Source organism: Aquarana catesbeiana, linkage group LG03 (genome assembly GCF_042186555.1).
Source record: "Aquarana catesbeiana isolate 2022-GZ linkage group LG03, ASM4218655v1, whole genome shotgun sequence".
Classification (NCBI taxonomy): domain Eukaryota; kingdom Metazoa; phylum Chordata; class Amphibia; order Anura; family Ranidae; genus Aquarana; species Aquarana catesbeiana.
In genome coordinates this window covers 149,110,384-149,136,505 of record NC_133326.1, presented here as the reverse complement: position 1 = coordinate 149,136,505, position 26,122 = coordinate 149,110,384, and the positions used below count along the sequence as shown (strand labels likewise).

The following is a 26,122-nucleotide window of genomic DNA, read 5'->3' as shown; positions in this document are numbered from 1 at the left end:
GACAACATTTGTGCGACCGTGTGTACGCAAGACAAGTTTGAGCCAACATCCGTCGGAAATAAATCCAGAATTTTGTTGTCGGAATGTCCGATCATGTATACGCGGCATTAGACTGTGCCGGGCAGCCTCGACCAGCACAGTTTTGCCACAAGACAAGGCCAAATGACTTTTCACCCATCAGGCCATTTCTCACCACCTCATTGCAGTGATGTATGCTGAAAAAAGTCACGCAGCACTTTTTTTTTTAAAGCAGTCTTGGGTGATGCAGTCCACCACCTCGCAATGTGCTGCAGCCAATAGAACTTAATGAAATGTCACTAAAAAAATGAAACAGTGCAAAACACTGGGATTGGCTTGTTGGCATCGCTGTCATCCCACTGCACAGCAGTGGCTTTGATCTCTGAATGTAACCTATTTTCACATACCTCTTTGGGCTTCTTTTACCACTTCAGTCCAGGACCCCTTTTAGAGTTGAGAGGAGGCAGAAGATCACAGAGTGGTATGAGTACCTTTCAGGTCCACTTAGTAGACAGCGCTAAAGTAGTAGACAGATTGACAACTGGAGTGTGTTGGGTCTTGGCAAGGGTGAATCTCACCAGGTCAGCCGTGGAGAATGAGCAAGTAGCAGAATCAGCAGAATGATACTTTGTCGGGGCACAGGTTGGAATCAACAAAAAGCAGATGGATAAGATGAAGATTTAGCAGACAGATGCATAGTCAAGGTACAGACAGACCAGTGTCAGCAACAGCCAGCAATATAGGGTAAAGATGGAAGCTGGGTCAGTAATACGTAGACAATCATGATAAAGTGTTGCAGATCAAGCAACAGGTGCTACTGAAGAGAAGTTAGAGCTCAGCCTATGCCTAAGCCTGATCTAAATGGCCCATTTGATGTCAACATTGGCAAGCAGTGTGCACTTATGTCCATGAACACACAGTGACACGTACATGCTAGTACACCAATCCATGCAGACATACAGCCAGAAGCAACCCTGTGTGCATAAGTGCAGATGCAGACATGAGAATTTACATTCTGGTATGACTTTTCTGACATCTATTTTTTAATGTTTAAAGCTGAGAAGCTGAGAAGCTACTAATATGTTATATATATATATATATATATATATATATATATATATATATATATATACGCCAACTTTTTTTTTTCTAAGTCCATTCTGTTTCAAGATCACTAGGTGCCATGATGCATTTGTGCCTAGCATGCTAGTATTTTGTTTGACATACACTATGTTGCCAAAAGTATTGGGGCGCCTGCCTTCACACACACATGAACTTTAATGGAATCCCAGTCTTAGCCCATAGGGTTCAATATTGAGTTGGCCCACCCTTTGCAGATATAACAGCTTCAAATCTACTGGGAAGGTCGCCACAAGGTTTAGGAGTATGTCTATGGGAATGTTTGACCATTCTTCCAGAAGCGCATTTCTGAGGTCAGGCACTGATATTGGATGAGAAAGCCTGGGTCACAGTCTCCACTCTAATTCACCCCAAAGGTGTTCTATCGAGTTGAGGTCAGGACTCTGTGGAGACGAGTCAAGTTCCTCTACCTCAAACTCACTCATCCATGTCTTTATGGACCTTGCTTTGTCCACTGGTGCGCAGTCATATTGGAACAGGAATGGGCCATCCCCAAACTGTTCCCACAAAGTTAGGAGCATGAAATTGTCCAAAATGTCTTAGTATGCTGATGCCTTAAGAATTCCTTTTACTGGAACTAAGGGGCCAAACCCAACCCCTGAAAAACAACCCACACCCACACCATAACCCCCCCCCCTCCACCAAATGATTTGGAGGGGTGGCCCAATACTTTTGGCAATATAGTGTGGGTGAGTCAGTTTGGGGAGGAGGAACTTGACTGGCCTGCACAGAGTCCTGACCTCAACCTGAGAGAACACCTTTGGGATGAATTAGAGCGACTGCAAGCCAGACCTTCTCGTCCAACATCAGTGCTTGAACTCACAAATGCGCTTTTGAAAGAATGGTCAGACATTCCCATCGGCAAACTCCTAAACCTTGTAGACAGCCTTCCCAGAAGAGTTGGTGGGTCAACTCAATATTGAACCCTACGGACTAAGACTGGGATGCTATTAATGTTCATGTACATGTAAAGGCAGTGGCCCCAATACTTTTGGCAGTATAATATATCAGACAACTGCTCTCCTAAAACTAACAAACGATCTACTAATGGCCAAAACCAATCAACACTATTCTGTACTCCTACTCCTGGACCTCTCTGCTGCCTTTGACACGGTTGACCACCCCCTCCTCCTCAAAAAACTCCACGACTTTGGTCTCCGTGACTGTACTCTTCACTGGTTCTCTTCCTACTTATCCAACCGCACCTTTAGCGTTTCCTATAACTCTACTTCCTCTTCTCCTCTTCCTTTCTCTGTTGGGGTCCCCCAAGGTTCTGTTCTTGGACCTCTCCTATTTTCAATCTACACCTCCTCCCTGGGCTGCTGATAGCATCCCATGGCTTCCAATACCACCTCTACGCTGACGACACCCAAATCTATTTCTCTACCCCTCAGCTCACTCCCTCTGTCTCCTCACTTCCTTCGCATTGGTTTACCTCTACATAGTCTATCACCTCTTCAATCCCATCATGAATGCTGCTGCCAGACTCATCCACCTTACCAATCTCTCTGTCTCTGCTACCCCTCTTTGTCAATCCCTCCACTGGCTTCCGGTCAGCCAAAGAATTAAATTCAAAATACTAACAACTACGTACAAAGCCATCCATAATTTATCCCCCAGCTACATCGCTAGCCTAGTCTCTAAATACCAATCTACTCATTCTCTTCGTTCCTCTCAAGACCTTCTGCTCTCTAGCTCCCTCATCACCTCCTCCCATGCTCACCTCCAGGACTTTTCCAAAGCCTCTCCAATCCTATGAAATGCCTTACCCCAATCTGTCCGCTTATCTCCTACTCTGTTAGCTTTTAGACGATCCCTGAAAACCCTTCTCTTCAGAGAAGCCTACTCTACCCACATCTAACAACTGTTTTTTAATTTTCTCCATCAGCTCACCCCCTACAGTTATTACCTTTTTGTTTCCACTCGATCCTCCCCACTAGATTGTAAGCTCTAACGAGCAGGGCCCTCTGATCCCTCCTGTATTGATTTGTATTGTAAGTGTACTGTCTGCCCTCATGTTGTAAAGCGCTGCGCAAACTGTTGGGGCTATATAAATCCTGTTTAATAATAATAATAAAAGTATAGTGTATGAAGCACAGAAATTAAGGTTCCTATTGAGTTCATGGTCATACTTCAAGTGCAATGGGACATTTTTATAAAGCAAATGTGTTATTAATCAAACACTGACAGGTGACACATGCACTAGGAAGGTTTACCTACAATGAATAATTGGTGATTGTCACAATCACTACTTTATAAATAAAGCACATAATTTTTCACATAAATGGTTGCTATTTTTCTAGGCGGAATAATATTATGTAAATACAAAATGGAGTTCCCAAATGTTTTATATACTGTAGCTCTCCTATTGCCTCTTGGCCACTCATTTTGTGAAACATTCCTTCCTTTAAAGTATATCTTTGTGAAGGTAGAGTTTTAGTCTTATAGACTTAAGTGGTGGTGCAACAAGTCTGCAAATTGCTCCTTTCTGAATGATCAGGACAGGGGTGTGCATATATAAGCTGCTGTGTGGTGTACATGATTTGATTGTAGATACTTTGATGTTAGTTATTGAAAGTCCCCGGCCTGCAGAATAACAGACTGTAGATTTGAAGTTACCAGCAAGAAGAATTTTACACAAAGGCCTGAACATGTGACATGGCCCTTTTTTGTATACTTATATTCTGTATTACTATAGTGATTGTACTGTACTATGCTCTAAAAGTACAGTCTGAATTTACTATTCAGCGCACAAGTATAGTCATAGATCTTAAATTCACTTTTAATTTACAAACTTAGAAAATGTCCAATCTGCTGTTAGTGATCTGAAGCAAATGAAGATATTATAGCAGATGCTGACACATAGCAAAATGGGCTAGTGTGATCAGTGTCTGTATAATTGCTATTAATATCAAAGATTTTGATTGCCTACGCAGAGCTATGAGATTGTAATAGAATAAAGGTGTGTCAGCATATAAAGAGGGAGGAATAGGAATGTGTGAAAGAAACACACATTGTACTCCCTTGAAGGCATTTTCTAAATTGGAATAAAAACTCTAATTGTTGTTTTAATATTTCCAGCAGTTCTGCCAAACATAAATCAATTTTTAGAGGGTATAAAGAATGTACGGCAGTGTGTGACACCATATTGTAATTATCATAAGCTTTAGACATGAGGCTGCATACATACCCTTTAGCACTTTGAGGGTAAATGGGGCAGGACTGAGAATTTGTCATGCGATAAATCATCTAAAGGAATTACCCATAACATTTAATTAGAAAAACATTAGGTTAATCAGATAGGAACATAATGGAAATGTACTTTTATAATGAAGCCGCCTCTTCAATTATCTTCCACAAACTTCTTAACTCTAGCAGACATTTTTATAAAGACATTGTGGTTTGATTGCAATCAAAATATGTTAATGAATTTGATACAAGCACAGATTTAGGGAATAGAAAGCATAGTTGAGTTACCAAGTGTGACCTTACTGGGCTAATCCTGCCCTTAACTAATGCCAGTAAGGGCATTTAGATTAGCTTGATCCATTTGGAGTTACTCTGGTGGGTATTACTGACTAATTGTGTCCACTGGAAATTATTTTATTTTTTATTTTTGATTATCTAGTGTTTCTAAGAAAAGTTTTCCTTCAGTCTATTGAGAAGCAGTTGTGGGTTTTGTCACCAAGGCAGATGTATTATTCTTTGGCATTTTCAGCCATTCAATGACTAGACTAAGGCTGGTCATAAATGTCTCATTGCCACCCTTACCCAATGGCACAATGCAACACTAGACTGAGGATTTGGCTTTTAAATAAAGCAGGCAGTTTTATTGAGAGCAGTTTTCTGGCAGAAATAAACATTGAATGCTCCTAAGCTCTCCTAAAATCCTGTACAAAAATGCTCTATAGGAGCATTTTTTTCTCCCAAGGTAGCTGGAGTTTTGTTAAGCCCAGTGTGCATGGACTCTTAAAGGCAGCTGATCAGAGATCTGCTTTATCGGCTGCTTTCCTGGCCGTATTGGCCACAGGAACACAGGATCGAAACCGGAAGTGACATAATTCTTGTCTCTTTTGGCTTTATTTGTCACAGAGGAGATAGAGTAATGGATGTTCCTCCATCTCCTCTGTGGTCAGCCAACCCAACCTCTTCCAATGGTCTGGGGCTTCCCAATAGAATAGGAGCACCTGGAAATGGTGGTAGGCAAAGCCTCCTTCTGAGCCCTGTAAAAGTGATGGATCACTTTTACCTAAAAGCGAATTACCACCTGTAACAATTGGTATCAACCATGATCCTGCTATACCCACTTCCCAACCAGGATGTATACATATATATATATATATATATATATATATATATATATATATATATATATATATATACATATTTTCATCACATTCACTAAGCTAAGTGAAAATTTGCTTGCAAAGTGAGTATTTAATTAATCAGCCTCAATGCCCCTGGATACTACTAGCTACATATAAATGGAAGTAGAGCACATAAAGTTACATTAGGGCTCGTTCACATGTGTGTGTGTTGATTATGAAGAATAAAGCAATGCTTACTAATGCACCTATAGCATTTATGACATGTTTTTGATGTGTTTTTGTTTTGTTTTTGAAGCTTTGAAATAGCATCAAGAATGCTTGTTAAATGCACATAAAAGTGGTGTTTTTCTAGTGGAAAGTTCCTAAAGGGGAAGTGATGTAGAGGAATGATCTGCTGTGAGGCATGGTTAGGTTGTGGTGTAATAATAACCATTTTGTGAATTCTCACAATGCATTTATATACTTTGATCTCTTTGACATTTGGCTTGGTCCAGCTCAACTTTGCTGATACAAAAGGCTTTGCAATGGCAATAATTCTCAATGTATCTGTTCCTCCCTGATACTGTCAGTATTACTGTCTTGCTTGATGCTTTTTCCTTCTTATAAAAGTGTTAGCTGGGTGCTGGGGGGAGAGGCAATGGAGATTCCTGTATCCCACCAGAAATCACAAAGAAATAATAGAGAGCTGGGACAGATAAGTGCCAACCACTTCTTGTTTGTATAGAGCAGCCTTGTGGTAATATTCTATATGATTCTATGCACAGGCAAAAGCGTTTCAGGCAGGAGCAGAGGCATTCAGAATTATTGCTAGTGGCAAAGTTTTTTTTGTCAGCATATTTGAGCTGGACCAAGACCAGTGCCAAAGATATTAAAGATCAAGATCTCAAAGTATAGGAATCCATCTTGCAGAGAATTTTTAAAAATGTCTGCTATGACACCACAACCTAACCATGCCTCAAAGCAGATCATTTTCTCAACATCACTTCCCCTTTCAGCACTCCCACCACCCTAGAAAAACACTGTCATGGACATTTAACAAGAATTCTTAATGCTTTCTCAGCACTTCAAAAACACAACAAAAACATGTCATAAACACATCATAAATGTGATAGGCACAGTAATGAGCATTGCTACGTTCTTCTTAATGAACATTTGTGTGAATGAGCTCTTAAAAACAGGGTATTGACACACATGTGAATGAGCCCTAAGGAATGCAAAGATAGATAGGTATAGTGTATAAAAGAGTATAGATAGTACTGTATAGTGGCCATAAACACAGAGTAAGTATTAGGACAACATACAGAACACCACAAAATGCTACTGTGCATCATATAGCGCAAACATGCATTGATGTGCAGCTTGACATACAAAATAGGAACAGTTACCAATTACTGAGAAATATACCCAGCATACATAACAAGCATGACATTTTTCATACAAAAAAAAGTACGCATAAATGTACGTATTTATAGAAAGCTCATTCCAGGCCTTCACTAGATATATTTGGTGCAGAAAAATGCACATACGGATTATCTATGATTTTTATCAGGATATTATTGAAATAGGATGGAGAATGTGGGTGTGACATTTGTGTTATTGCCACATAAGCATGCAAAATCTGTGGAATATGTAATTCTTTGGCCCTGCACTGGACCACCTAAATCTGTCAAACTGACTATCACCACAAATGTCTTCTATTTGTTGTATATTGGGCTGCAAAGAGAAAATATCTTATGCAATTTAGTCTGCAGGTTAGGACACCCTTGGAGCAGATAATGGCGATTACATGTAACATGCAGAACAAGAGAAGTGGTATGCATTGCATATCAGATAACAGCACATACTATTCTTTGTTTAGGTACATTGTAGAAAAAAATCTAAGTAGAGGATACAGTATATATATATATATATATATATATATATATATATATATATATATATATATATATATATATATATAAAGCTAAACTTTGGGTATAATTAAATCCTTATTTTCTCATAAAGTGACTATTTTCATATTCCCTCCACTAATCAAACAGCATTCATGTGACCTTTCTTGCCCCAAATTTTCCTATTCTATGGCAAGACTTTGACAAATTTCTAATGACGTCATCAGTATGACAATTAAAGAAGAAAGTTGAAGACAGATGTTTTCATCTGCTTAGATGGATTTATGCCAAACTGGGCAACAGTGCCTGGGTGAGGCAGCCAGGACCATAAGAGCTTCAACATTTATTTTGTACAGGGTATGTGTTGCTCTTTATAATTTCAATAAATCTGATATTGGAAGATGACTGTGCCATATTAATAGATAATGTTATCTGAAAAATAAGGACTGCCCTTTTAGCAAAGTCTACAAATGGTTCCTTCTTTAGTTTGATTTCAAAGCTCCTGTGAACATTGTTAGCCTATTTAGCTTGTGAAATCATCTCTTAGAAAGGAATTTCTTTGCAGTTTATGATTTTTTATTTCAAAGGTTGAGAAAGAAGTAACCTTTTTTTGCTTAAGTTTAAATAGTTGGCTCAAAGGATCCATCAATAAAAGAGAGCAAAGCCTTGTAGGAGAAAAAGCTTTTACTCAAGGAATATTGAGCTCTAATCATGACTGAGAGCTTGGCCATCACCTGACTTCCTGCCAGCTTTCTATTTCTTTCCGTTAAATTGCTCTCAGAGGATATAAGATCAGGTTGGTTCAATATCAGAGACTTTTGTTAGAACATATCAACAAAGAGCTACATTTCAAACAAATTAAATAATGTTTAGAAGAAGTCAGATCAGAATGTGCACTCACAAGCCGTGAGGTTGAGAATTACGTTTAAATTGAAATGGTATGTGGGTATATGTTGGAACATAGAACTAATGTACAGATTCATTAGGTAGTGGAGCTTTCCAAGAGAAAGTCCCCTGACAGTCACATAAACTGGGTTCACTTGTAAGTTTCCTGCGACTTTTGTGACTGCAATACTAATGTGCTAGTTTGTACTGCATTGAATGTTATATATTATGTGAGAACCATCAAGCAAACTAAAAAAAAAGATAATGGTTACTCAGACACTGATTTTTTTTTAAATATCTATCAAATAATATTTTTTGCAATTTCCTTGAATTATATGCATGAATTTTCTATATGTGCTCTGCTTATCCCAAGCACCACCTGTGGAATTGTCTGTGCAACAATATTCTTAATCTCTGTGGAATTTATGTGATGTTTGTACAGTTAAGGGTGAGACAGTGTGTCTGGGTTCAGTTCATGAGGTGTATGTAAAACCCAACGTAAAGTCTGAACATTGGGAATTTAAATTTGAACCCCAGTAAATTCTATAGGAGATGAATCTTGAAAAACAATTCTGGCCATTGTCAAAGCAATGGATTGTCAAAAAAATTGCATAGGGAGCTGAAAACTGGCATGGGGGAAATGTACCAATTAAAAAAAAAAAAATGTTTTTTTAAACACCATATAGTGGGGAGAAGGTCCTCTTTTTTATGTGACTTTGAGAGTGACCTTGTAAAAAGCACCAATCCTTTCAATTGTCTGCTTGGGAGGTGAGTGTAAGCTGTATGTGGCTATATAGAGTGGTACAGTTCTCACGAACAGGATCAGCGACATTGTCTTCTACTATCTCATAATATTTTTTTTTTAAATCTTACATTATTGCCTGACTTAAATGCAACAGGTGCTGGAATTTTTCTTTTTTCTGTGGGTCAGGGAGCATTGGTTGAAGTTAACAATTGAACTTTGGCAAGTCTACCACAAAAGGCTTCCCCACTAGGGATGAGTCGAACACCCCCGGTTCGGTTTGCAGCAGAACATGTGAACAGGCATAAAATGTGTGCGAACACGGGAACACCGTTAAAGTCTATGGGATGCGAACGTGACAAATCAAAAGTGCTAATTTTAAGAGCTTATATGCAAGGTATTGCCATAAAAAGTGTTTGGGGACCCGGGTCCTGCCCTAGGGGACATGTATCAATGCAAAAAAAAGTTTTAAAAACTGCCGTTTTTTTGGAAGCAGTGATTTTAATAATGCTGAAAGTGAAACAATAAAAATGAAATATTCCTTTAAATATCAAGGTGTCCTTAGTATGCTTGTAAAGTAGCGCATCTTTCCCATGTTTATAACAGTGCCACAGCAAAATTAAATTTCTATTATAGATAAAAATACAGCTGTAATGTATTGTTGGATCCCGGCAATATAGATAAAAATACCAAATATATCAAAAAAATGGCGTGGATGCTTCCCCAAAATCCATACCAGGCCCTTCATGTTTGGTTTGGATATTAAGAGGAACCTCGCACCAAAATGTAAAAAAAATGGCATGGGGGGTCCCCCAGGCCCCCAGGCACTATATATTCTGAACAGTAGTATATATACTATACGGCCTGCCCTATATACTCTGCAGAAAAACTGGGCCTGAGGTGTTGGTGCCACCAGAACACTGTAAGCCATCACAGTTACTCTTGTTGGGGGCAGGAACGGGCCCTGCTGTGAAATATTGTATCAAAAATTGTAATTGCATGGCCCTGTTAAACAGGGGCAGAAAAATTGGGCCATGGGTGGTGGTGGCACCAGAACACTTTAAGCCCTCACAAATACTATTGTTGGGCACAGGGCTGGGCCCTGATGTGAAATATTAGATCAAAAATTGTTAATAGATGGCACTGTTAAACAGGGGCAGAAAAATTGTGCCTTTGGTTTTGGTGGTGCCAGAACACTGTAAGCCCTCACAGTTACTCTTGTTGGGTGCAGGAACGGTCCCTGCGTTAAAATATTATATCAAATATTGTAAGTACATGGCCCTGTTAAACATCAGCAGAAAAATTGGGTCTTTGGTTTTGGTGGTGCCAGAACACTGTAAGCCTTCACAGTTACTCTTGTTGGGTGCAGGAATGGGCCCTGCGTTTAAATATTACATCAAAAATTGTAATTACATGCTCCTGTTAAACAGGGGCATAACCATTGGGCCTTGTGTGGTGGTGGTGCCACAACACTGTGTAAACCCTCACAGATACACTTGTTGGGTGCAGGAACGGGTCCTGCTGTGAAATATTCGATCGAAAATTGTAATTACACGCCCCTATTAAACAGGAGCACAAAAATTGGGCCTTGGGTGGTGGTGGTGGTGCCACAACACTGTAAGCCCTCACAGTTACTCTTGTTGGGCACAGGAATGGGCCCTTCTGTGAAATATTATATCAAAAATTGTAATTACATAGCCCTGTTAAACAGGGGCAGAAAAATTGGACCTTTGGTTTTGGTGGAGCCAGAACACTGTAAGCCCTCAAGTTACTCTTATTGGGTGCAGGAAAGGGCCCTGCATTAAAATATTATAGCAAAAATTGTAATGATATGCCCCTGTTACACAGGGCAGAAAGATTGGGCCTTGGGTGGTGGTGCCACAACACTGTAACCCCTCACAGTTACTCTTGGGTTGGGTGCAGGAAGGGGCCCTGCTGTGAAATATTATATAAAAAATGTTAATTACATGCCCCTGCTGTGAAATATTAGATCAAAAATTTTAATTACATCCCCTGTTAAACGGGGCAGAAAAATTGGGCCCTGGGTGATGGTGGTGGTGTCACAACACTGTAACCTCCTTTACAGTTACTCTTTTTGGGTGCAGGAATGGGCCCTGTGTTAAAATATTATATCAAAAATTGTAATTACATGTTCCTGTTAAACTGGGGCAGAAAGATTGGGCATTGGGTGGTGGTGGTGCCACAGCACTGTAACCCCTCACAGATACTCTTGTTGAGCGTAGGAACGGGCCCTGCTGTGAAATATTAGATAAAAAAATGTAATTACATGCCCCTGTTAAACAGGGGCAAAAAATTGGGCCTTGGGTGGTGGTTGTGGTGCCCTAAACCAGAAATATTGTTGGAAGCTAGCATCATCAAGATTGAGGAAGAATAGGATAGTCAGCATAGACAGTCTTCAAGGGATCCCTGATCCATAGCAAATTCAATCAGTTACATCAGCATCCGGTGCTTGATAGCTGCTGATCCAAGACTGATTCATTTTCATGAATGTGAGCCTATCTACGGAGTCTGTGGACAGGCGCACTTTGATCCATTACAAACCCTCCAGCAGCACTGATTGTGCATTCAGAAAGCATGCTGGATGCAGGACAGGCTAGTAGCTCAAATGCATATTGAGAAAGTACTGGCCAGTGGTCCATCCTCAAGACCCAGTAACCCACTGGATGCTCTGTTGGAAAGGTCTCCAAGTCTGCTCTTGCCCCTAGATATTCCTGCACCATATAATGCAGATACTGTAGATGGTTGCTTGAACCGATCAGACCTTAGTGCTGAGGACTGAAATTTTTTTTAAAGGCATCGGTCAGCAGGCCACCTTCTCCACCTCTCTTCCTCTGACTGAACGAAGCCTCAGTAACATGTTGTCCAGCACCAGGTAATGGTAACCTTCCAGGGTCTGGAAATGATCTTACTCTCCAGAGATGAGAGGTTCCAGGTGCTGGCTCATGTTAGTAGAGACTTATCCAAGTACTTACTATGAGTAAGCACTTGGATAAGTGTGAAACGCATTAGCCTATGATCTGTACACTCTGTCCATGATGTCCTGTATCTGATGTATTCCTGATTTTAAAATAAAGAAATTTGGATTATTACTTTCTGGAGTGCGGCTGTCCGGATCTTCTCGTTTGCATATACTTTCTTCAAGGCCTCCTGAAGATGTTTCATCCTCTGCTCCCTCTACGAAGGCAGGATGAGTTCTGCAACCTTACCCTTGTAACGTGGATCAAGAAGGGTTGCCAGCCAGTAATGATCCCTCTTCTTGATACCACAAATCCTACAGTCCTTTTGCAGGCTTTGCAGAATCAGGGAGGCCATGCAGTGTAAGTTTGCAGAGACATTCAATTTTGAGTCCTCTGGGTCACTAAGGATTACATTATCTGTAACTACCTCCTCCCAGCAGCGTACAACTCCTTGGGTTTCTGAGGACTGACAACCATCCCTTGAAGACTGCTGCTGAGTGTTATCTTCTACATCCATGCTGACACAATCCTCCTCCTCCTCCTCTTCTTCCTGTGTGTTTGGTGGGCCCACAAGAATGCTATCTGGATAAAGGGGGCCTTGAGAGGAAAGGAAGTAATCTTCTTCCTCTTCCTCCCGCTGTTCTGCCTCAAGTGCCCTGTCCATTATTCCACAAAGTGTGTGCTCCAGCAGAAAGACTAAAGGGACAGTGTCCTTGATGCATGCATTGTTGCTGCTCACCATCCTCGTGGCCTCCTCAAATGGTGACAGGACAGTGCTTGCAACATTGATCAGTAGCCACTGGCGTGGTGAAAAGAAGCCAAGCTCCTCTGACCCTGTCCTGATGCCATACTTGCACAGGTACTCATTGATGGCCCTCTGCTGTGTGTGCACCCGCTGCAGCATTGCCAACATTGAGTTCCACCTGGTATGCATATCACAAATGAGGCGGTTGGTTCCCTTTGAATGTCAGCCAGCAGAGCACTGGCATTGTATGAACGGCGGAAATGACCACAGACTTTTCTGGCTTGCCTCAGGAGATCTTGTAAGCCTAGGTACCTGCTCAAGAACCACTGCACCACCAAATTCCGGACGTGTGCCAAACATGGAACATAGGTCAAGTGTCCCTGTCGGAGGGCGGAGAGAAGGTTGGTGCCATTGTCACATACAACCATTCGTGGCTGAAGCTGGTGTGGCATCAACCACTTCTGAGCCTGCCCCTGCAGAGCCGACAGAATCTCTGGCCCAGTGTGGCTCCTGTCCCATAGGCAGACCAACTCAAGCACTGCATGGCATCTGTTAGCCTGACTGCTTGCGTAGCCCCTTGAATGCTTACAGAGCATCGCTGGTTCAGTGGATAAATCTGCAGAAGAGGCCATAGAGGAAGAAGAAGAGGAGGGGGTGGAGGAGAGAGCTGCGGCAGAATCACCACTAGCATTTTGGAGGCGTGATGGCGGACCAAGCTCCAACAACACTGAACCCTGTCCTGCATCCTTCCCAGCTGCTAGCAGTTACCCAGTGCACCATGAAGTAAAGGTAACATTCCTGCCCATGCCTGTTGGACCATGAGTCAGCCATAATATGAACCTTACTGCTGACCGCCCTGTCCAATGAGGCCAAAACATTGCCTTCCACATGCCAGTAGAGAGCCGGAATGGCCTTCCATGAAAAGGAATGGTGTTTTGAAACCTGCCACTGAGATACAGCACATTCCACGAATTCACGAAAGGGGGCAGCTAAAAAAGGCAACAGTTGCAGTGCTAGCAATTTAGACACTGAGCATGTGGGTGGCTGGGACCAAATTTATTTTTACGGTTCAGCAACTGGGGTAGGGAAATTTGCCTGCTAAAATCAATTGGTGGTGTACTGCTAGCAGAGTGGCTGCAAGTACTTGGGACACCTATTGCTATACCTTCATTCCTCTTAGTGCAGGTTTTTGAGAGGACTGGAGGTATAGTAGCGTTTTAGATCCCAGATGAGGAGCAAGAAGTCCGCCTTTTTCTATGATGTGGGTCTTTCAAGTGCTGTAGACAATGGACTGCATGGCAGGTCGTCATATGTCTGGTACTGTATACACTGCTTGAAGTGTATTAGAAACAGTACACCACCGAATGCACTGTAGATATAGGCTACACTGAAAATACCACCCTGTGCAAAAGTAAAAAATTTGGTTCCTTACAAAATAAGGATGCCAGCTCAGATGCTGGCCTCACAGAGGTGATCACGATTACAAGGTGTTGTCTTGCCATTATCTGCATATGCTTCTCTGATGTAAAATAGCTTTTCTATTTGGCTTCAACTGCATCCCTGGACTAATTTTACAGTGTGGAGGGTATTGACTGCATAATGGAAAAGTTGGACACTGAATATTTTAGAGGAGCAAGAAGTCTTACTCAAGGAACTCAATGAAAAAGAACTTGAAAAAGTAATTATCATATACAGTACAAAAGGGTTGTAAAGCAGATCGATGAAGAGATTTGCCTAAATTAAGGTTATCAAATAAATAGTATTTATCTAGTATAGACTTGAAAAAATATTGCACAGTGGATCATTAGAAATCAAAAATGTGGGTGATGTATTGGCAACCAGTCAGAAAGACAATTAAAAGATTGAAAGGTCAGGTGGGGTGGAAACTTGCAAAGCCGCAACATGGAAGTGTCAGATGAATACAAGAAACTTACCCAAAGTAAACTGCCTTGCAGCAATGAAAAAAAGGGCTGAAATGCTATTTCAGGAAGCACATAAAGAACCAGATTGTCACGTACAAACTGAATAGTAGATCCTCTTTGCAACTTGCATGTTAAAAGGGCCAAGGCACAGACCAGATCTTTAACAGAGCATCACACAAGGAGCGATGGACTTTACTCGTGGCTGTACCAGGGTGCAGACCTCAGACACATCTTTGCAGATGGCAGATGACCAGGAATAGAATCAGAGTCACTGTCATCAGGCAATATCAGAAACAAGAACACAGGACATGACATGGACTGGGTCTAGGAGATAATTCTAATGCTGTGGCAACAGGTGCTGATCTGAAAACAGCTAAATAGTGAGCTTGATTGACAGATTGGGTTGAGAATTATCCTGTAGGTGCTATGTAAACCAGCAGGTGAATTCCAGTGACACACTCAGCTCCTAGCCCTGGAAAAAAAAGCATGCTGTGGATAGTCAGGGAGACAACATGCTAAGAGAACCATGAGTCTGCTTTACTGCTGATCTTTGACACAGATTAAGTCTTACTAAAATGAGTGAGAGCCCAACAGTCTTTTAAACAAGAGAGAAAGAGCAGAAACCTGAGCTTTGTTAGTGCTGAAGGCCAAACGTTGATCCACAATTAACCATTTTCCACCACCGCTACTAACCTTTTATGTTTTAATTTGTTTTAAACTATTTACAGAGTAGCATTTTTAATCTTTTTAATTTTTCTTTTGTTTATTTGTTAATTTATTTTTGTCCTTGTAAAGTCGTCTCTGCCCTTTTAAAGGAAACACAGCAGGCAAGGATGGCAAGGCTGTAAGGTAAATACTTTCAAGCAATCATATCTCCTGAAATAAAACCAGGACAATCTTTTCCTGCTGTCACAGATGTGTATACCAATGGAATGATCTTGCTATAGCTCTGCATCAGTCTCAAAAATATTCCACTCAAACCAAATGTAACTCCAGATATAAAAAAAAAATTGATGTGAATGCTAAAGAAAAAGGTCTTCTACTTTGCTTACTTTGTTATGGTGATTGCATGGAGGCCATGCAGATCAACACTTATGAATATTTTCTTATTGCCAAAAAAAGACATTCCTCCCTTTCCTGATGAAGAAGAACATTTTGATGAAAATGCACATGCTGACTTAGCTTAAACAGTCCATTGTTTGTGGCGGGGCCACCTTGTTTGTTGGGAAGACGTAAAGAACAAAACATGTGTCTGTTTATTCAGATTATTGTGTAGGGCCTAAGTGTGTTCAGGCAGCTACTGAATAATTTACTGTTTTGCGAACGCTTTATAAATAGTATTATAATTTTTTATCTTGAAAATAGTCATGCTGAATACTTTAATTCACCTATTAGAATAACATAAAGCAGTTTCAAATAAAATAACAAATAAAAATGAAGATGCTACAGAGAATTCAGCTGTGTAAAATTGGACAGCAGCAAAACTGTTTTATTCGGGGATAATATACCTAACCAGTGTATGCCTAACTTTTATATTAACTATATGAATAGGGGGGTGTTGTGAATGTGAGTGATATATTATGTGGTGGTTTAGTTGCACACACTAGTTGTGTAGCTCTTGGATGGACTGTCTGCAATAACTGTCTAATGTGCTCTAATCACTGCAAGCTTAAAATTAGAATAAAAAAAAAACAACAAAAAACACCCCAATATATAGGAAAAATAAACAATTGAAGCTGTCTTTCTATCTCAAAATGATTATCTAAAATTTTGTAAATGTTAAATATTTTTTCCAAAAACCTTCCTGCCCAGTGCAACAATCTTTTAGACAACAGAACCTGCTTAGATGGTGCCAGTTTTATATAACAACAACCTATAAGAGAATGTCCCTGTGGCAACAGGCTGCCAGTAAATCAACTCAAATAGCAGGTTGTAATTTCTATTTAACCATGCGTTTTATTTGCCCCTATACCTGATATTCCTACCCCATGCCAAAGATTACTAAACACTCTTTTCAATTCCATTCAATGGGTAATAGCCTATAACTGGAGTTCCCCATCTGCTCCCTGGTCTCAAGTCTTAGCCATGATGGAAAAATGATCAAACTCTCTGAAGGTATAGATCAGTCTCTATGGGGTTGATTTACTAAAGGCAATGAGACTGTGCACTTTGCAGAGTGAAGTTTCACTCTGCAAGTACAGTTGCTCCAGAGCTTAGTAAATGAGGTAAGGCTTCACTTTCCAAAGAATACCCAATCATGTGCAAGGAAAATAAAAAAAAACAGCATTTTTGCTTGCACATGATTGGATGATGGAAGTCAGCAGATCTTCTGCTCATTTAATAAGCTCTTGAGCAACTGCTCTTGCAGAGTGCAACTGCAAACTGCACAGTCTATTTGCCTTTAGTAAATCAACCCCTATATGACAAAATGCATACATATCTCAAAAGATTGGATTATTGGGATATACCGCAGTTACCTCTACATTATATTATATGATTAGACATTTTATATGTTTGAAAGACCATTTTGTTATTCCAACTTGTAAACTTCTAATCTTTCACTATTATATTACATGTACTAACTTTTCAGGCGTTCATATATTTTTGTCACCTGTGATTTTGTATCCTGGTTATCCTAGCCTGGAATAAAGAATACAGTATTACACTGTTTTCCCCTTCATTTACCATGCAGATTGCATTTGTTCTCTGTGACTGTCATACAGTGATTGTTCTCGCTGTTGACCTTCCAAAAAAATTCTTTGGAAACAAAAGAAAAGAATGGCTGGTGCCTTAAAACCCACCCATGATTTAGGTTGGAAAAATCAGACTCCTTCTGTAAATTCATCTGTTTATATAGAAAAGAGTCATCAACATAAGTAGCTTAATATTTCACTATTAAACTCACTGTGAGGCCCATTATGTGACTATCTGGAATGTATTGCTTCACTATAGTGATTGATGTACTGTAGAATGCAGAAACATCCAAAGAAACACATGTTTTAACATATTTTAAGGAGTATTTTGTCATCTGCTATACACTTTTTTGTGGTTAATCTCATAATGCTATATAGCGTCCCTAGCTTTAGCTCTCAAAAACATTATGGCCCTGTGCTTAAGGTGATTTACCTGTTTTGGAGGGTTTTTAAGTTTTTGGCTGTCAAACCTTCTGGTAATTAAACAACAGCTTTAAAATGTACATATTGTTGTGATTAGAAAACAGCTTTGTATTAATTTATCAAGTGAAATCAGGATGCATGAATCAAGATATAAATGTGGTTTGCTACAGAGATTACCAAGCACTGAACTCTAAACTCTAAAGAAAATAATTATAAACAATATACAAATAATGCAAGCGGAATCTAATTTTCAGTGCACAAACTCATATTGGACTTTCCAGGTGCAATTGCATTAATGAATTCTATAGTTCTATATAAAGGACTGTTAGTTGTTGCTATCCTTTAGAACCTCACATTTGGCTCTGCTTATGAACAATATCTAAAATCTGTAGGAAAAAGAGGTTTATAATATCTCTAGAACAAAAGCAGGTAGGAATCTTCATTACATTTAGCTAAAACCATTTCGGCATACTACCTTGTATATGTGGTAAACAGTTTTTTCCTTTATTAACAGCTGGATTTTCACTTTGAGGGAACCTAGTTATATTTAAGTATGAAAATGAAAATAAAATATTAATTCTAAATTAGGTCTATGCTGAATTCATCTGATTATCACTTTTCCATTATTGTGTCGCAGTGCTAGTTTATTTTAAACCTGTTCTGCTGCAATATCACATTTCATTTAAACAGTTTAATTATATCCTGTATAGGTAAGAGAGGGCTACATGGTCCAGTTAGATGTGTGACAATTTTATAATTGTTGCATTTAGAGACCCAATTATCTTCTCAGTTTGCTGGGCATAATTGTTTTCCATGCCAAACTGAGCATATATTCACAGATCTGCAAACACTAAAATGAAAAAAGTGATGAGGATTTTCAAGTCAAAGTTCAGATGTGCTGCAGTTCACTTTGTATGGTGTATGCACAAAACATGTAAAACTTGAGAAGGAGATATAATGGTCATGCTTAAAGTGGAACTTAAGGCGCATATCTAAATGCATAAAACACATAAGCTGTAGTATTTTGAAATATTCTCCTTCACACTTCTTGATCAGCAGTGGCTAGAACTTTAAAGTGGACATTCCATCTGGGTATGTCTAAATTGTAATGCAAGCACTACAAAATATGTTATAACATCATAATTAAAAAAATATATACCTATTAGTCAATGTAGTCCACTGAAGTTTTCCTCACAGTCAGAATTCCCCCCTAGCTTCTCTGCTGCTATGATGCCATTTTGGATCCAACAAAAACTGGAAGCCAGCTCTTACTTCTTAATTTTCTCAGCTGGCCCCCTGGCAAGAAGCTAGAAACACAGAAGTGGGCGGATGAAGAAATAAAAATAAACAATTTACAATATATGTTACTTAGTAAAGCTGAGGTGAAAGTAAGGCAAATGTGATAAGGCGAAGCGATGGTGAAAGGTCCGCTTTAAAGCGATTGTAAAGGTAAAAGGTTTATTTTTTTTACCTAATGCATACTCTGCATTAAGGTAAAAAACCTTTTAGAAGTAGCTACCCCCCCCCCAAATACTCACCAGAGCCCGATCTCAGTCCAGCGCTGTGCACATCTGCAGCAGTTCTTCTTCCCTCTGTCACAGGTTTGGCATGTAAATTACTGGGATATACCAGCTTAGGAAGATAATATTTATTTACACAATTCGTGTACAGTTTTTACCATCAGTGGACACTCATTTAATCCCAAAAGCTGTTCCCTGGTAAACCTGTACAGTTTTGAAATTGTGGATCTGTATCAACTACAGGCAATGTTACCATCAATTTACTTTTACAGCCAGGAGGTTGCTTCTTTTATTCAACTCATGGGAGAATATTACACTTAATAGTCCATCCCCCTGTTTGCATCCAAAAAGGTCAACTGCACACCTTGTTCTATGGTGCTTGTGCTTTTGCGTGAAAATGCATCATTGTGCATTACACAATGGCTGACATGCACGTATGGCTGGGCTGTTAATAACCATATGCAATGTACTGATCTTGTACAAACATTGTACAAACATATAGAAAGTTCTAACTTTTTCACATCCAGTGTTATTGCGTTTTTGAGGAGTGGTTTACACAGCTTATATATTTTATGTATTATGTGGACTTTATATGATATATTTTTGTCAATACTATATGATATGTCCTTTTATATTTGCAGTATAGGGGATAATCCATATCTCTAGGGATACATACTATATATTTTTTAGTGTTGTTTTATATGAGTTAATAAAGTAAACAATTGTTGGGCTATATCTTGGTTCATGTATATTTATATATTATCTATGCAATGGATATTACAGTTTTTTTGAGTTGGAAAAATATAGATGAATTTGAGGTAGTCTTTGTACTAATATAATTCTTATGAGGTTATGTTGTAAATTTTGCATTTTGAATATTTTTAGTATTTTAAATATGTGCAGTATGCACATTTGCATATATTTAAATGTTATGTTTATTTTCCTTATGCAGGAATGCCCTCAGCTTCTACATACTGAAAAGATCCTAATTCCAGTTGATGTTGTCAAACCTATCACATTAAAGGCAAAGAATTTACCCCAGCCCCAATCAGGCCAAAAGGGCTATGAGTGCATCCTGAATATTCAAGGCAATGAGCAAAGAGTGCCAGCTCTAAGGTTCAACAGCTCCAGTGTTCAGTGCCAAAACACTTCTGTAAGTGCACACTACTATAACAGAACTCTTAATTCTGTTTGCATCAATAAAGAGGCTTCCATAGATAGCAGAAATCTAAACGCATGCTACATGTTTTTTTGTGGATCCAGTGTCTGCCTATTTGGCTACCAAAGTTATGAAAATGTCTGATACTTATTGTGATGTCATAGGTCAGATCATTTGAATATGTTCAGAAACTCTTGCACACAATGCTTGGAGAATAAAGAGTAATTTACTGTATACAGAGCAGTATTTATTTTGCCAAGGTAAAAGCTGTGTTTAGCACGAAAGATTTCAGTAAAATACCCTAAGCTGAGATTCTGCCATTTTAGCTATCGAAAAAAATAGAGAAAGTATGATCATCAGATCTTGTGTTGACCTTTATTTAATTTTCTGTTCTGATTTCAAATGTCAGCTGAAGGCTATTTTCTCCACTGTGTAATCACTTCTTCATTGTGCTACACATGGCAAAGTGCAAAATAATTGTATAAGAAGTAAATGTGTAATTAGATGTAACACAAGAAATGTGGAGAGATCATGGTACCCTGGGAGAGACACAGAAAATCAGTCTTCTTTCACTTGCATTTCAGTTTGGTTTGTTTGTCTGACTTCAGAGTGTAAATGAATAATAAGAAAAACAAGGGAAAATTGATAAAAGAAGACTGTTGTGCTTCAAGACGCACCCTTATAATATTAATGTGACAACCACAGATATTGTATGATTTTGTTGATTATATCAGACATTCACAGGGCATAATGGGACAATACACTGCAGCCATTTCATGTGTAATATAAATAATAGGAGCAGTCTAAAGTCTTTGATAATTATCTTTATTACATCAGTGGAGTCATAGGCAGTCTTTGCTTAGAAAAGCTAAACCTTAATAGAAAATCTTTGGCTACACAAAACTTTTTTTTTTTGCTTTGTTTACCTAATAACAAGGAGCATACAGTGGCATTATGGATACATGTAAATGTAAATTTTATATACGTTTGCTGCTAATAGAAGATAGAAAATATTAAAGCCACCAAGTATAGTTGTAAATAGTGGCTGGATTTCATGAAAGTGATTTAAAGTTAAAAAGGATATAGGTATGTTTCCTGAAAATGTTTTTGACGACTGCTTTGCTTTGAGGTATCAACCCCACCAAACACTCACACACACACGCCACTCAATAGGGTGAATTTACTAAAGTCAATAGACTGTGCACTTTGCAACTGCAGTTGCACTCATTTTCCCCAGAGCTTAGTCAATGTAGTAAAGCCCTGCTGATTTCCATCATCCAATTGTTTGCAAGCAAAAAAGTTTTTTTTTTCACTTGCACCTGATTGGGTATTCTTTACAAAAGTGAAACTGTACCACATCTTCTAAGCTCTGTGGAAAATAAGTGCAACTGCATTTGCCAAGTGAGTGGCCATTTTGCATCCCCCCCTTCATATCAGACTGTTATCCGTTATTTGAGCATGCAGCCTGGGGAGCCAGGAAAGAGGGCAATGAGTGTGCATACCCCTCCTGAACCATACCGGGCCACATGCCCTCAACATTGAGGAGTACCTTGCCCTCATGTTGATGAGGGAAAACAACCTCTCACCCACAACCCTGGTCCAGTAGTTGTGGGGAAGGCTGTGGGCAGTGTGATTATTGGAATCTGGAAGCCCCTTTCATCTATAGGGGGCACCCTGATATCACCCACCTACCACCACAGGAATGAGTAAGGAGTACACACACTCCTACTCATTCCCCCCAAAAAGTACACAGTAATAAAAACACTTACACAATTTTTGTCAAGTTCTTTAAAACAAATATCCCGCAATGCACATCCCTTGTCAATCACAGTGAATGACACCAGCCAAAAAACAAAATCCCATTGCTGACTCACACTAATTGACACTTCCTGGGGCATGGTCTCTTGGGTGATGTATGGACTGATTTAGTAAATGATGTCACACTCTCCCAGCTACTTTGGAGCTTACCGGCCAGTAAGTGATTTAGACCGGTTGATGTCACTGGTTGCTAACTTCCTCGGCAACCATTGACAGATGGAAAATTGTCATATATAGTAGTGGCCTACATCCTGCTACTTTACTGTATATGTTGTTCGGTTCAAGCCAGATGGGCTAAGGCTGCATTCACACCTGAGCGTTTTCAGCTCATAAAACACTCATATAATGGCCAGAAAAACGCCTGAAAAACGCCCAACAAGAAAAATCCAATTTATTTCAAAAGCATCTGTTCACATCTGAACGTTTTGTCACCTGAAGCAAAACACTCAAAAAACGTTTTAAGCTCAAAAAAGAACATGAGCTTCTTTGGGGCAGATTACAGGTTTTTTTCTGCTTTTTACATTGGTGACCTGTACAAAATCGCTGCAAAAACATGGCAAAATATGTGGTAAAAATTGCAGCAAAATCGCAGTAAAAACGCGAGACTTTGAAACGCTCAGGTGTGAATGCAGCCAAAGAGTCTGACCTTAGGATGAATTTATGAACATTTAAAGTGTGGTCCATACTTGTGTTCGGATGATCCTTTAGCTCATCCTTAATGGAGGTATATGTGAGATGCGTCTTATATGTGTCAGAGCATTTACCCTCTATATGACCCATTTTATCAGGTATATAACATTCTTCTAACCATCTCTCTGCCTTTCTCAATACACATAGTTGAGCTCAGTTAGAATAGTTTGCCTATATGTCAGGTGAGGTCATTAGAAAGGCATGATCAGGAGTAAATTGTTCTGTTCCTATTGGAGTCAGTTGCATTAGACATTGGGGGTTCTTTACAAAAGGCAACTCCACTTTGCACTACAAGTGCAATCTACAAGTGCAAAGTGCACTTGAAATTGCACTAAAAGTGCACTTGGAAGTGCAGCCACTGTAAATCTGAGGGGTAGATCTGAAATGAGGGGAAGCTCTGCTGATTTTATCATCCAATCATGTGCAAGCCAAAATGCTATTTTTTATTTTGCTTGCATGTCCTCCTCGGATCTACAGTGACTGCACTTCCAAGTGCACTTTCAGTTCAATTTCAAGTGCACTTTGCACTTGTAGTTTGCACTCGTAGTGCAAAGTGGATTTGCCTTTAGTAAATAACCCCATTCTGTCACTTTATTCTGATTATATTCAATATTGTTTAAACTGATGTCTTTGTTAGGATTAACACATATAGCATATTAAGCAGAAAGAAAATTATTTGTAGGACATCAAATTGCTAATTTTGGGCATCATCTAGGATGGCCGCAGTTTAAGATACAGACTTATTACCTTTTTATGGTTTATATGGGATATTCTTAAAGTGTCATGATAGGCAAGTGAACTACCCCAAGCTAAAAGGGCACAATGTCTTTGCTATTATTCTGAAAAATCCTAACAATTAAGTTCCACAGGGCACTGTTTTTTTACTATTAGACATCTAGCCTTGCGCAAAATTTATGATAATTGGATTTCATGTGTATTAGATATACACGTTTAAATGTGACAGGATTATTACTAAGTCAAATAAGAACTCTTAGCTGTTAAATTTAGGTATACAAACTTTGTCTGTTGCATAAACTCTTTTGTGCTGCACAAAACCATACAAAGAACACCTGAGTATTAATGAGGAATTGCAGCTGTCACATTATTGCAGTGGAAATGGTGTTATCAACTGTTGCCCCTCTGGGCCCATAGGAAACACTTGGGGTGGCCTGGGATAAAAGTCTCAAGAACCTTGTCTGTTTTATATACAAAACAAGCAAGGCTGCTCTGAACATTATGAGCTGATTTGCTTTTAATTCCTTCCAGCCCAGATTTAGTACAATATGTTACAAAGATATGATAGTGCAACATACGGCCTGAAGGAATAAATATCTTGCCCTTTATCTCCCAGTGGTACGTATTCAGGTCCTTAGGTAGATTTTTAGTTTGGATTCCACCCAAATTCAACCTGTGTGCTGTTTTCTCTATACTGAATTCTCTCCTGGAGGTTCTGCCTGAACATCTTGAACAGCTGTACCTCCTGAAAAGTGCCTTTTGTTACATGAATAATTTGCTAATATAAAGAGGCAGCTGGCAGCAGATTCCCTGTGTTAGCCTCAGTGAGCATTAAAGACAAGAATTCAGACTGTGAGCAGGTTACGTATGGCTCCCTTCTAAAACAACACAGCCAGGCAGTCACTGCGCACTTTTTTTCAACTCACAGTATTTGTGCAATAAATAGTACTAGCTATAACAACATATTTTGCAATCATTATTTCAGCTTTCTCTGTTGTCCAGCTTAAAGCTGAAGTTCAATCGACTTATATTTTACCTTTCCTGTTTCCTCCCTCCATCATTAGCATACTAATGATTTTTTTTCCCCTTTTCATTAGATTTCTTATTTCAGACCCAGTAATGACATCACTGGGGGGGATTTACGAAAACTGGAAAACAGAATCTGGTGCAACGGTGCATAGTAACAAATCAGATTCTAGGTTTTATTGTCAAAGCTTAATTGAACAAGCTGAATGTAGAAGCTGATTGGTTACTATGCACAGCAGCAACAGATTATGTGTGCTCCAGCTTTATTAAATCCTGCCTACTGAGCCTTTGTGTCTATCTATGCAATGCAGGCAGATTATGGAAGGTGGGAGGGTTGTTAGGGCGCTGTACATGATTTCCTGTAAGAGAATCCTTCTTCAGTACTCATGTCAAGAGTCCTCAGCCCTGATGCAAACAGTGGGCTGACTCATGGGGAGAGTTGCACAAATATTAAATTCATTTGATGTACAGTTTTCAGTCTTGAGGAGTGGGCATTCCTAAACATTGCATGCAGATTACCACAGTAACCTTACATGTGAGCCTCAAAGAACTGAAATCTAATGAATCCAATGATTGGAATGGGCGAGCCAGGGGCAGTCATGTTGGGGAGGAAATGGTCAGGTTATGCTGGATGCCTTCCAGCCAGGAAGTAAGGTGGGCTTTATCTGACTTGCTGCAGCTTTGAACGCTCACTGTGAGAACCTCATACTGTTCAATTTAGCAATTTCAGTACAAGACAGTAGACTGTACAACTGTGCAAGGGTAAAGGGAAGGCTGGGGTTCAGCTGTAATGCATGCATTTTCACAGCTAAAAGATTTAGCAAACTTTTTTAATGAGCAATGAATTTGATCTAAAGCTGATACCAAAATTTTGAGTGGAAGTACAGTATAATATAGCAGTTTGTATTAACCCTAAAAGACTATTAGTTTTAAAACAAAGAACAATCATATTAGCACAGCACTAGTGTCTCGCTGCTAAGCGCACAGAGGTCTGTACATGTATGAATAAGAGCAATATGCAAAATAATCTATTACAACCAATCAGCAATAATGTTTTATTACTCTTACTATCCTAAGATTTTGACTACTAAATTATGATTGGATGCTGTTAATAGCTGTATTAAACACCACTGGAAAAAAGACAAACAAGTGAGCAATGTACAGACTTCTGTAATAGACAGTTACTGGTCATTAACTACAGGATAAACGATTTAAAATGGAGTGGGACAATTCATTATAAACTAAAGGTCAATTACTTCTTATGCAGCCTACATAGCCTTAAGGGCTTTGGTGTACAGTATCTCACCTTAATATGGACCTAAAGACAGAAACTTCAGTCCACAATACCCGTAGGGCAGAGGTAGACAATCAACAACTCTGCTTCTCTCAGGAGAGCTCTTCAGGTGACAGA

The 26,122-nt window shown here is 39.3% G+C and overlaps 1 protein-coding gene across 2 annotated transcripts in view; it reads left to right on the top strand.

Annotated features, from left to right (window-relative positions):
* The window catches only part of PLXNA4 (plexin A4), a 1,066,226-nt gene that overhangs the window by 804,203 nt on the left and 235,901 nt on the right, over positions 1 to 26,122 (top strand). For both annotated transcript variants that reach the window (XM_073619416.1, XM_073619417.1), the window contains one exon: positions 20,236 to 20,436. In XM_073619416.1, the coding sequence (XP_073475517.1) occupies positions 20,236 to 20,436 (201 nt within the window). The remainder of the gene's footprint in view (positions 1 to 20,235; positions 20,437 to 26,122) is intronic.